The 13,848-nt window shown below is 36.7% G+C and overlaps 1 protein-coding gene across 1 annotated transcript in view; it reads left to right on the top strand.

The window, feature by feature from the left end:
• DACH1 (dachshund family transcription factor 1) overlaps nt 1-13,848 on the top strand; it is a 432,819-nt gene that overhangs the window by 230,992 nt on the left and 187,979 nt on the right. The window contains exon 3 of the mRNA XM_008144064.3: nt 3,779-3,940. Coding sequence (XP_008142286.2) covers nt 3,779-3,940 — 162 coding nt within the window. The remainder of the gene's footprint in view (nt 1-3,778; nt 3,941-13,848) is intronic.

Here is a 13,848-nt window from a genome sequence, read left to right as displayed (position 1 = left end):
GAAAGTGGTTCACATTCAGAATTCTCTATGAAGTATAGACAAAAAAAAAGAGAGTTATTTTGTGAGTTCATTACATCCACCCCCCCCCAAAGGTAACTTTATTAGAGAACAAAATACCTTTATTAGAGAACAAAATACACAATGGGGCTTGTTTCTAAAGCAAGTTATAGATTCTGTGCTAAGTTTGTACTATAGAGACAGCAAATTGGAGGGATTTGAGAATCACATCAGAGATTTGAAGGGGCCACTACAAGGCCAACAGGAAGTGCCATAAGTGTGGGGTGTGTGTGTGTGTCTGTGTGTGTGTGTGTGTGTGCGCGCGTGTGTGTGGCTTTTTTGATCTTCTCCATCCGAGGCAGATGCAGCTTTGGTGAGATATGCTTTCTATTAATGAGATTTGCTACTCCTAGTAGATCCAGATTAATTTTAACATAAACATAATGTTTTAAATTATTTACATTAATAGTGTCAAAATAATGATGATATTTCTCCTTTGGTTTTCCAATTAATCTACTTTGAGAAACATTTTTTCATTCAGTGACAATTTGTGCCAGGCATTGGGATGCATATTCCAAGGAAGTATTTCTGTCCTTTCGGATTATAACCTAGTTGAAGGAGCTAACCCTAAACCTACCCCACGACCACAAGCCTTCTCTTTAAAAAAAAAAAAAAAAGAGCAAAAATAGTTCAAGGGACTGAGTTTCTCAGATTGCACATTAAAATGACGTGAGGAGCAGTAAAATGAACCCAAAATATACAAATGCAGGGCCCCAACAAGAATCTCAGAGGATAGAACTTAGCTATTTGCATATTTTAAAACTCCAGGAGTGATTCAGAGCACAGAGGATGGCAGACTAGTACAGCAGGGTTGAGAACACAGGCAAGTAGATGGCTAGCTCTACTCTGTAGGAATGGGGTGGGAGCTGATTCTTAAAATGTTGGTAACTGTTTCCCAGGTAGACTGAAGAGTCGGGAACCTTAGCCTGCTACTCCTAGAGCATAATATTTAATCAACCACATGATGGACGCATAGGTGGGGCTGGAGCAGGGGGCTGGAGAGCTTTTCTAGAAAGTGGGAATAATGTGTGCAAAGTCTGGCTTGAAAGAAGGAATGTAGTCCTTTAGAGGAAGTGGAAGAAGGCCTATATGTCTGGAGCACAGAGATCAAGGGGAACCTGTGGGAACAGATGATGTTACACAGATAGGTCGGAACTGAGCACAAAGGGCCCTCACAGCCAGGCAGAGCTTCCAACTAGCACTTAAGAGCAGCCATTGCATGTCACGTTGGATTTTTATTTTCATAAGGTTACATTGACTGCTAAGAGATTGGAGGTGGCGGGAGTGGAATCTGTTAAGAGGCTATTACAGGATTCCAGGGATGAAAAGTTGGCAGCTTGCACTAGAAAAAACCAGTGGGAATGGAGAAAATTGGGTAGATTTGAAGGCTATTAAAGAACTAAATGTGTGTGACACACACACATTATATGTTATGTCATTTGGAATTTTATTAGAAATGTACAACTGGGGAAACTGTCAAGTGGAAAAACAGAAGAGCACCATAAATAAGATTAGATAGATGATAAAATTATTAAAAGTATTTTTAAAACGTTGACAATTAATGTAGTCAGCTAAGGAGAAGTAGATTTCTTCTATCTGAGGGAACTGCGGCCAGCCATGATGTCCATACCTAGGACTGCACTTGTCTGTTGAGGAGCTGGAATGCAAGGCATGCCTAGTTTTCACTCAACATGATGTGGCATTCTTCACCTAGTTTATCTTATTTAATTCTTATACTACCCCTTTGTGAATATAATGGTTTTACAGATGAAGAAACCATGCTCAAGAAGATTTTATGGCTTCTCCAATGCCATGTCATGCATAGTTATGTTTTATGCTACTGAATTAGATTCAGATATTCAGTATAATAGCAATCACATCTCAAGTTGTAGGTTTGTCTTTTTTATTCAAATACTACAGAAACATATTTACATGCTGCATAAATCAAAGTTAAAGGCCCTAGAAGTGTCATAACTTGGAGATGGAACGACATTAGTCAACGAAGAGAAGGGACACGTAGGATGTGCACATTTGTAACAAGTCCGAGTTGAGGAAGAGAGATTTTCTGGGAAACACTAAGAGGACTTGGAGAGAACAGGAAAGAAAATATTCTGGAACATCTTCGAAGGAAATGAGTAACTGGGGAGAAAATTCAATCATAGGAAGATGAGAGAATCATTTCAAGTTGGAACTTGAAAGGCAATAAATGCGAGCTCCAGACCCAGAAGAACTGTTTGAATTTAGATCAGTGCCTTTTTTGGGGGGAGTGGTTATCAAGTTTTCATGCAAAGATCTAATCGGAAGGTTTTGTGTTGGGGTGAAGGTAGTCAAGACCTCTTTGGTTTGATTTGAAGGAAAGCTGAGCTCTTCTTCTAATCTCAAAAAAGAAAAAGAAAAAAAAAAGGCAGATATTTCTACTGAAAAAGACTTTCTTATAATTACTGAGACTGTAACTTATTTGCTGTAGTAACCAGAAGTGGTGATTAGTGGGGAGGAAAAGGAGGAGAGAATTGTTCAGTCTCTAATCCACCAGCTGGAAGTGGAAATAAATCACATAGATAAATTTAAACCAGGCTGGAGAACTGTCTTCAGAAACTATGAAGCAGCCATAGCAGAAACAGAGAGGGAGATGGTGGTGGTATATATTGTCTCAGGGACTATTAAAGTTTTACAATGAGAAGAGATCACATATTTCAGGGTATGATTTTTTGCAGATGAGGAATGCCAGGATAAAGTGAATTGCCATGGTAAAAGTTCAAACATTTAGCCCAGTTGGTGTGGCTCAGTGGTTGAGCGTGGACCCATGAAGCAGGAGGTCAGGGTTCCATTCCCAGTCGGGGCATATGCCCAGGTTGCGGGCTCAATCCCCAGGAGGCAGAGTGCAGGAGGCAACCGATCAGTGATTCTCTCTCATCATTGATATTTCTATCTCTCTCTCTCCCTTTCCCTTCCTCTCTGAAATAAATAAAAATATTTTTTAAAAGTTCCAACATTTAAAGAAAACAAACATTCCCCTGATCAAACACCGCTGCTGGCTATGTCCATGCTATACATAAAGCATGGCCTTAGTTTCCTGCTCTTTTATAATCTGATCAACTCTATTTCTAATCTCACGTCCACTTCTACCTTCTGCTCTCTGGCTGAACAGAGACAGATCGCTCTGCACAAACGTAATGGCCTGTGTCAGGGAAGTGCGTCATGGGGCAAGGATGTTCCAGAAAAGGGGAACAGCATGTGTGAAAGCACAGGCTTAGAGAGGCAGGGCGTGTATAAGTCCTGGTGGCATGTTTGGTATAGCTGGGGTGTGGCATGAAAATGAGGAAACTTCTGGTGACAAGGTAGGTTTACTCCTTAGGGCAAGACCTCATGAACTGTTACGCAGTTCCAATTTTCCCCCTTTCGGCAGCTGGAGAAGATTTTAAGCAGAGAATGACATGTTCAGATTGGTTTGTCTGAGATATAATTCTGGCTGCATTCTACTACTATCCTTCTTTGTATGAATTATGTTTCTGCTAATATTTAATTTAGGAGTTTAGAGAGCACTCTCCCATTTATATCCTTTTTTTTTTTGGCTAGGTGGGAATGAATATATGTTATCAAAGTATGGCATAAAGGTGTCAGATACTTTAATGTGTTTGTATGCGTGTTATATAAAGCACATGAACTATTACATCAAAAAATCCGATTTTGAATGACCTCATTTTTAATTTATTCTTTTAAGGTCTGACAGCAGCAGCTGCAGCAGCTGCCGCTGCTACCAATGCAGCGATTGCAGAAGCAATGAAGGTGAAAAAAATCAAGTTAGAAGCCATGAGCAACTATCATGCCAGTAATAACCAACATGGAGCAGATTCTGAAAATGGGGACATGAATTCAAGTGTCGGTGAGTTGTATGTTCACGGAAACGTAGTGTAATCATTTTGCTACCAAATTACTTTCTTTTCCAGAACAAAACTATTGGTTACCCATTCAAAAAGTTGCTCCTTTTAGCTCCAAATCAGTGTATATTTTGACGATACTAATTAGCTTCTAATAACATGCAGTTTAAATAAATAATTAGCAACATTATTTTTTTATTATAAGATCAACTTTATGCCTGCAACTTCTATAAGCATCCAGTTAACATCTTTCATAATACAAATAAGTTTTAATAATTGGAATTCTAAAGTATTGGTTATGGGTAAGGTGGCAGAAGAATATTTACAAACAAAACCATACTCTTTATCTTTTTTATTCTTAATGTGTTTCTTCTTCAATAAGAAATTTGCTTTAGCAACCAACATATAACTTAATCCTTTCATGTGCTGCCAAGAATAAGAATTATGTTGATAATTAATTTTTTCTATATACAACTATTATCCATTTTTCTCATATTAGATATACAACTTTAATTTTTCTTGATTTTTTTTTCTTGTGGTATGGAGAAAAGATGAAAAGTTTGCAGTCACTATTTAAACCAAAGGGACAGTTTTTTTCTTTGCAGAATAGATCTGGGTAATTTGTTTGGTCAAACACAACTTCAGTGTGGGTTAAATTTTTTTTCATTGACATCTTTAGGTATCCATGTGTTGGTGAGACACAAAATTTTATCCTGCCACTGTACTGTGTTGTTTCCTTTTAAAATGTAGAAATCATGCTCAAAATATAATTTAACAAGAGAAATTTGGATGCTATAAGATGTGTGTAAGATACTGTTTCTACCAAATGTTCACACAGGACACGATCGTTCATGACAGTTCCATTAAGTTTTCTTTTCCATGCATGATTTTATCAGATTATTTCTTTATATAATGAGCTCTCCACTTTCAGTACATTGGCATGTGGTTAAGAATGTATGGGGAAATACTATGGATAGAAAAACATCAGTGCTTGCATTTGTGGTGTTTCCAGTGAGAAGATAGGGGCAGCAGATTGTTTAGGTCATTTACATGCATAAATTTAGACTTTTAAAAGTTAAAAACTTGTGACTGTATGATCATCTGAAAGGTGCCATTGCTCAATTCAGGTGTAGGGAAGAAAGGGTATTTTCTGATAAATGAAAAACAGACATGGGGTGGTTTTAAACTGGGTGAAAGAAGTCAACCTGAGAAGACATATGTGATTCTATTACCCTGGCATTTTATTTAAATATATGTATATATATATATGGATGGAGAACAGATCAGTAGTAGCAAGAAGTGAAGGAGTGGTATATTTATAAAGGGAGCTTTTTCAGAGTGATGGAATATTTATGTATCTTGATTGTGGTGGTGGCTACATGAAAAATGAGTTAAAATTCATAGAACTGTACCATCCCTGCCCACAAAGTGAATTTTACTGTATAATAATTTTAAAAATAAATAAAAAAGTTAAAAATGATTGAAGTAGCCCTGGTTGGGTAGCTCAGTTGGTTAGAGCATAGTCTCAATACACCAAGATTGAGGGGTTCCATCCCTGGTCAGGGCACATACAAGAATCAACCAATGAGTTCATAAATAAGTAGAACAACAACCCATATGTTGTTCTCCCCCCCCCACTTTCTCTCTCTCTCTCTCTCTCTCTCTCTCTCTCTCTCTCTCACACACACACACACACACACACACACACAATCTCTCTCTCCCTTCTCTCCCTCTCCCTTCCTTTCTCTCTCTAAATATCAATACATAAATAATTTTATGAAAAATGATTGAAGTAAAATGAATTGTAACTAGAGCATAATTAGACACCCACTACAAATTTTAATTATTATTTTGAAACATAATATGGATTGTTACCAAGTTTTAGAAGAGTAAGATTTCCATGCAGGCTATTCTTAATAGTTGTTTTTGGGAGGAGAGATAAACAAATTATGCATTTTAATAACATTTAAAGAAAAATATATTAAAACTTGATACTTCTGTTCAAATTTCTGAGCAGCAGAGCAGAAATTTGACTTTGGAGAAACCAGCAGGCATGAGAAAAGGAGACTACAGCTCATAATTGAGCATTGATATCAACTTAATAATTAATATTATAGAATAATATTTGCCTACTGACTAAATAATAGTTTACCTTCATTGTGTGGGTACATAGGGTATCACATAATACTTAAAAAAGCAATTTGAGTTTTGTGTTTTACTTGGAATAAATCACTTTTCTTTCATTAAAGTATTTAGTTGGTAGCCTATATTGTTTTTCAGTTTTGACACCCACCATCCAACACCAATTTAAACCAGAGAAGAAATTTATTTGAATTTTCCTAGAGGGTCTTAGTATTTTGGGGTTGTTGTAATATTGGTGTCATTGCTAGTCCTTAAGGCATGTAGATAATTTATGTTACATATATGTAGCTGATTTGAGGTGGAAATGTTATATTTGTCATTTTTATTCCATTGTCTCACATGCTACTGTCCTCTAAGAATTTATGACTTATTATCCTTCCTGAGCACACCCCCTGCCTTCCTCCTTTATCTAGAGATCAGGAAACAAGAGTTTGGGGGAAGGGGAGGGTACAAGGTAATGGTAGGGGGTGGGGATTGAGCTTGTATAGATCAAAGTGGTTGGTGAATTAGCAGTTGCTTTCTATGGCCCTAGTCTTCTCTGATTTTGAGAACACCACTTGCCTCTTGGTAAGTGTTCAATAATTACTTGGTCTGTGACTTTGCAAAGTTATGGAAAATTTTGAGCCTAACATTTCAAATCTGGAAAATGGCTTAAATAATAGTATTATATCATAATAATTCAAGGAGATCATATTTGTCAAACAAACCATGTCTGTTTTTCACTTTGGTCACCAGTAGGATTTGGTATTGCTTTGGCCATTATTATTATTTCTCCAAATTTACCCTTTTTAAAATCACCTTTGTCCTCTTTTTACAGTCATTAACTGCTTCCTCCTCTGTTTTCCTATTATCTCTGATGGGTATTGTAAACTACTGGCCTGTGAGGAAACTTGGGGGAGCTGTTTTGCCATTTGAATTTTGTTGTAAGTTTGATTTTAGCTCATTCTAGGAACACAAAAACGATCATACCACAGTCCCAGTACGCAAGAGGCATCCAGTTAGTGGGTGGGATGGCTAGGTGTGTGGACTCTGGGAGGATGTGCTGGATCTTCTAGGAACATCGTTAGCATGAGCTGCTCAGGAAGTGGTATTGGAGCATAGGAATTCCAGGAGGAATCCCAAGAATCACTAAGGCCAGTATTTCAGAATACAGCTTACTGCTCTCACAAATCTATCAATTGGCTCTTTGAACTAGTAAAACCCCTCAGAGAGGTGCCACTTAATGGTGTATTGTTGCTCATTAGCTCTGCCCAAATCCAGTGACAGTTTTGAAGCTATTTCAGTGTTCTTTTTCCTCTTGCACTCGTCTGGCTCACATGTTTTGTTGAACATTTCAGATTTTCCTATGCAGGAACACTGGTTTTCCCCTGGTTGTAAATAAACCCTTATTGTCTGAGGCAACAGATTTTTTGGGGACTTGGTTTGGTTCGATTTGGCTTGCTGGACTCAAGGGATATTTTTATTATAAATGTCCCTTTCCGGTTCTTAATATGAATCATAAAAATTAGCCAAACAAAGGTGTTTAAAGAAACCTTTGACACTGACAAATAAGTATTGTGCATTCCAATTTTACCTGGTGACCTTGAGCTCACGTCTTTCCAACAGAGTGATCACTTTAGGAAGACCTGAGAACTTCAGGATAGATCCGAGTGAGGCATCAGCATGCTGAGTAAAATATATGGCCATGTCGCCATTCTCCCTCATCCACAATCAATTGGATTCTTTTAGTTTAATATTTACTCGCTAAGATGAGATGCTAGTCTGCATGGTGATAAACAGTCTGCTCCTGGCATCTGAAGGTGACCTGTCAGTTCATATGGACAAATCTCCTGCTTACTGAAATGTACAAAATAAATCATTAAAGCAGGCAGGTGCTCATTCCCAGATTTAAATCACCATAGATTTATGATTTGAATTAATGCTTCATTTGGCCATAGAAATAGATGCTGAGACAAATGATATGCACTGGTTGGGACTTCCATACTGTAGCCATCCTGATATTGATTACCGAGATGTCTTTGCAATCTCTTGTTTATATCAAGTACTATCTTGTGACAGGTTGGCTGATATGAGCTACATTGCAGATAAGAAGGAAAAATGTCCTGGATTCTTTTTAGTGGCAACACTATCCACAACATACAGGCCAGATAAATTGCTATTTTTTTGCTTTAAGGACTGATCTACATAACCAGCTTAAAAAATGCTGCTTGGAAATTGGGACTGGGACAATGGAAAGGCAGAATTTAAAACCAGTGAACTCAAGGTCAATTACATAGTATTTCTAGTTGTGTGTTTTTATCTGCTTATTATTTTTTTTGTCATCATGAACATTTTTGAAGTTGCTAAATTAAGCACAATTGATTTAATCTAAATAAAGGAAACTTAATTTTACTTCTAGTTTTGAAATGCTGTATAAATATTGACATAGCTAGCATCACTTAATAGTTTCTGTGTTTTTTAAATACTTGCTAAACCTAATATCTTACTCCCTTAACTAATGACAACATAGGAAACGACTCTCTAAAGGTAAATACATTAAATATTATTCTCAAGTCTGAGACTTCGTGGACTTAACTTACCAAGAGACAGGAAAAGACTGCATTTTTTTTTTTACTTATCTTAACATTTTATTTAAGGAAAACACTATGTACACAGTTTAAAGAATACTCAGAGGATTTAAGAGGGACCTTTGCCACAAGCTAATATCTGACTCACAGAACTGGTAAACAGCTATCAACAATAGTAGATTGCTTGCTTGGTAGGAAATGAGTTCATATCTATTCAACATGTGATCTCAAAACAGATGTCCCGAGAAAATCTTATTGTTTAAACTATAGTCATAACCCCCAACTGCTGTTATTTCTTTAAGGAAGTGAAGTAATCTTGAGACTTCAGTCTTTTCTCTTTCTGAACATTGTGGAGTAAGTGTCCACGGTTGCAGTGATCCACGAACCTGAACACATTTCAAACCCTGCAATGTAGGATTCTTTTTCATTTTCTCAAACTTGCAATAGTTACAGTATGTAGGAGTTTCAATTAAAAACAAGAACTTGAGTTTGGTATTAACAGCTAAATTTTTCAGTTGTGTTCTTACTCCTTACTTTTGTTCATCAGCAAAAACAAAACAAAACAAATGGAACACAAACAAAAAAACGCCAGGCAGATAGGGAGATAAAATTATCTTTCCCAGCTGACTTTCTCTCTCTCTCTCTCTCTCTCTCTCTCTCTCTCTCTCTCTCTCTCTCCCCCCCTCCACCATTCCTACAGAAATAGAATAGTTTACACTGTAGTACTTTCTTCTAAGTCACGGAAGGAAAAATTAATTTTATGATTTCAGGAAGAAGTCTTGGAGACCTTGAGAAAGCAAATAAAAGGAAACTGAGAACACAGGCCATCACGCAGAGCTCTGCAGTTGCACATTGGATTCTCTGCCTTGGCAATGTTAATGAACCTCAAATCCTTCCTATAATTAGATGAGGGAATTGCTTATATTTTCAAACAGATGATGCTGCTATAATGAAACGATTGACAGGGAATTTAAGAGTGTCTACAGTAGTCATTTGGTTTCTGTTATAGAAAAAAAAAAAGTTTAAAAAGAAGATTGGCTTTAGACATAGGTCCTGAGAGAGGTAGTCATTTACATAGCATACTATGACAGGTGTCTTTGTATAGCAGGGAAATAAATTGGAAGACTAGAGAAATGATGGGCAGGTATACGCAAATTTTTTGGGAGGAGGGTGTCCTACGCTTATTCTGCTTAGGTTCTTTAAAAGGGGCCGAGACTCCAGAGATGGATCCGGATTGAGTGCACAGCTGTAACTGCTGATGAGCTAATTGCTCCTTATCTCTCAGCCCCATTCATCTTCATTTTTTACCAATTACTGAGAATTATCTGTGTTCTCAGTTGGATATGAGAGTTAATCCTTTTTGGTTAAGCTGGCAGTACTGTGAGCAGATTCCAAATCGGAGGGTGAAAAAGCCAAAGCAAGCTTGCTCTAAAAATGTCTCCAGTTCAATTACAGTATCACTGATTCATAAGAAATTTGCCATTGTTTAACAGATTAAATTTGGAAAGTTTTTTTTTTTTTTAACTTTCTTAATGTTTCTCTGCCTAACAATGATTTTTAAGATCCTTCTTCCTGTTTGATGAGTAAAATGTAACCACATTATCAGGCAGGGTCTTGTAAACATGGAAACACACAAGATGACCCTACAAGGCCAGAAGGATTCTGACACACACAATGAGAAATCTTTTAGAACTGATAGCTGTCGATTTATATATAAACACTTGGAATCGATGGTCTTGCTCTCTGTGGCTTCACATATGGTGAGGGAATGTGTGTCCAAACATAAACCTTTTCACAAATGTCACATTAGTGGAATTTTAATGGAAGGACAACATAAGCATCTCCTCAAAGTGTAGGAACTGCCATGGTTTGTAATTCAATTGATTGTGAATAAGCCATATGGTTCACATCATTCTCTATGCAGAAGATGTCTTCATACCCTGACATTTCAAACAAAATTGCTTACTCCCAACATTAAAAAAATTAAGAATAATAACTACCCTTTCAGAAATTTTAATGCTTTTGTAAATACTTAATATTTCTGGCATTTTTTGTCATTAAGTACTTATAATAAGTAATGTAATATAAACATATAAAGAATAAATAGTTAATTTTAAACAAAATTATCAAAAAATCATTTTTAAACTTTGAACATCTTATAGCAAGATAATGTTTTCTAGATGTTCCAAAAACTGAGATGGGAGAGCAGAGAGCAAAATATATCAGGAGATTTAGCTTTTAGTCACCACGAAGCTAATAAGTAAGTTAGCTACTTAAATAAGTCTGTTAATTTCTCAGTTCTCTTACTTAATAAATAAGGTGCTTGATGCCCAATTACTCTCTTGACTCTAAATTCTTTGAAATCTCAATAGAAGATGAAAGGCAAAAAAGTATTCTTTAGAGTGATTTCTTTTTTTTTTTAAATTCTCACCCAAGGAGAAAGGATATTCTTTTTGCATTGATTTTTAGAGAGTGTGGGATGAGAGGAAAGAGGGAGACAGAGAGAGAGAGAAACATCGATGTGACAGAGATACATCAATTGGTTGCCTCCCACACATGCCCTGACCAGGGGTGCGGATTAGACCTGCAACCCAGGTTATGTGCTCTTCACTGGGAATCAAACCCGTAACCCTCCTGTTCACAGGCTGACACTCTAACCAATGAGCCATGCCAGCCAGGGCTAGAGTGATTTCTAAGGCAAAATAGAAACCTGAAACAACCTAAATGTTATTAAGCTTATTATGATACATCATTTCATATTATAATACAACTAGAGGCATGGTGCACAAAAATCCATGCACTCGGGGGAGTCCCTCAGCCTGGCCTATGCCCTCTCGCAGTACAGGACCCCTTAGGGGATGTCCACCTGCCGCCTTAGGCCCACTCCTTGGGGGATCGGGCCTAAGCTGGTAGTCAGACATCTTTCTGGCAGCCCGGGAGCCCTTGGGGGATGTCTGACTGACACAGGGAGCAGGCCTAAGCTGCAGTTGGACATCCTTAGCACTGCCTCTGCCACCGCTGCTGCGCTTGCAGCTGTCAGCCCAGCTTGTGGCTGAACGGAGCTCCCCCTGTGGGAGCACATTGACCAACAGGGGGCAGCTCCTGCCATTGAGCGTCTGCCCCCTGGTGGTCAGTGTGCATCATAGCAACTGGTCGTTCCTCCATTAGGGTCAATTTGCATATTACCCTTTTATTATATAGGATATTTTACATATTATCTAACCATTACATATTATGAATAGGGTAGAAAATATTCTGGATATAAGAAAAAAGATGATATAGAATTTTACACTGTTGTAATATACTAGTATATCCATTTCATTAGAGTTTGAAAGGAACTAGGTAAGAGTTAACATTCTTATGACATATTGGAAGATTTATTAATATTTTAAAATTTTAATATTGCTTAAAATTAGATTATTTTAAAATGACATATGAGTGTATTAATAACTGGTCATTTTATTAAACTCCTTTTCATGATTTTACATGAAGTGGGTGGCATCATTTTGCATTATCTCTCATAACATTTTTTATTTTCAATGGTTATAAAAATAATAGAAACACTAGTGAACATAACAAGTGACTATGGAAAATACTAAAAAGGAACACTTTCTCATTTTAAAATATTTGAACATACATTTCTAAATCCATTTCTACATGTTGATAAAATCATTAGAGTATGATCAGTAACATGTACTAGTACCCTCTTTGAATTATTAAATGTATTATGTGGTATAGGTAGGCAGAATGCAGAGGAAATTTCCACTTTTTATGTAGTATCTGTTTCACTTTCATGAAGTGTTTTTATTTATAACCATAATTAGAAAATATTGATCCATCATTTTTGTTTTTGTTTTAATACTGCCTATTCCAACTAAATGAGAGGATGTTATAAACCTGATAATTCAAGAATTTCATACAAAGACATGTAAATGAAATTATTTTATTTAATGTGGTATCCTTGTGTAATCATAAAACATAAGGAAATGTAAGATCTACCCAATTGTTATATGGATTTATTATATAGTAGACTCCATCACATTCCAGGAGATCGAATGCATTTGTCATGACCTTGGAAATGTAGTTTTCTTCGAGGAATGTGCTAAAAATGATCCTTATAACTCTGCATCAGCATGTAATATTGTTTATATAAGCTTCAAAAATAAAGTATAGTGGTAGAAAACATTTCAGTTTAAAATAACCCCAGGCCTTATTCAATCATTTTAATATCAGATAATTCTTATGATTGCCTGATAATAGAAAGTGTGTTGAGGTGTTACTATGGCATTCATGTATTGTGAGTGTGCGAGCACAGGTTTATAACTCTGAGCCCAATGCCCCTGTCACCAGACCTAATGTTTCACACTTATGTGACTGTGATTCTTCTCTAAATTGTCCAAATATTCCAAAATTGTACAAAGCCATGTGTATGAATCATGCCATGTCAAATTGAATACAGAATAGGAATAAATGATGATAAGTAAATAATATAGTCATTGACATAAATATGTAAAATGTCAATTCACTTATGATGAAATAATGTGCCACATATAACCTTGCAGGCTGGCGATGCCTCCCCCCAAAATGAACCTGGACTATTTGGAAGATAGGAAAGAATAGAGGATCTAAATATGGTTTTCCTTAACAGCAGGTCATAATGGAAACACAGACCCTTACATTCAGTGCTGAGAGAATTACCAGTTTGATAATGATTAGGAATGTTGTTATTAAAACAGTATGTGCAGTTCATTTTCAACAGTTTTGAATTAGAGTCTGCGCTAATGAAACGGATACGGTTTCCTTCACAAAGGGCAGATCTGTTAGTTAATATCGCTGCAGCAGTGCCTCACAGACCATGCCTTTAGCTCTATTTGTATTTCACAGCATGATAAGCAAAGAGTGTTGATTTTCAAGGATCCTGCTGATGAAAGGTAATGGCATTATTACATCTTTATCTCAAAAGCAGAGCTGAGTGGTAAATGATTTTTTTTTCCTCTGTTGTACAAAAGATTTCTTGGTTAGAAAGCCTTTTTTTATTTCTTTAAATCGTTTTAGTCTTGGAAATGATATGTTATTATTTAATGTCTGCACAGCAAGCTTGAAAGCACCTAATAGTGAATGGATTGGAAGTGAAGTACCTCCTGCTCACAGATATGGATCTTCTCAGTCACACGCTGTACCAGCTGTCATCCCAGCCATACTGC

Source organism: Eptesicus fuscus, chromosome 8 (assembly GCF_027574615.1).
Source record: "Eptesicus fuscus isolate TK198812 chromosome 8, DD_ASM_mEF_20220401, whole genome shotgun sequence".
NCBI lineage: Eukaryota > Metazoa > Chordata > Mammalia > Chiroptera > Vespertilionidae > Eptesicus > Eptesicus fuscus.
The sequence above is the reverse complement of the archived record's forward strand: the minus strand, read 5'-3'. Positions and strand labels throughout refer to the sequence as shown.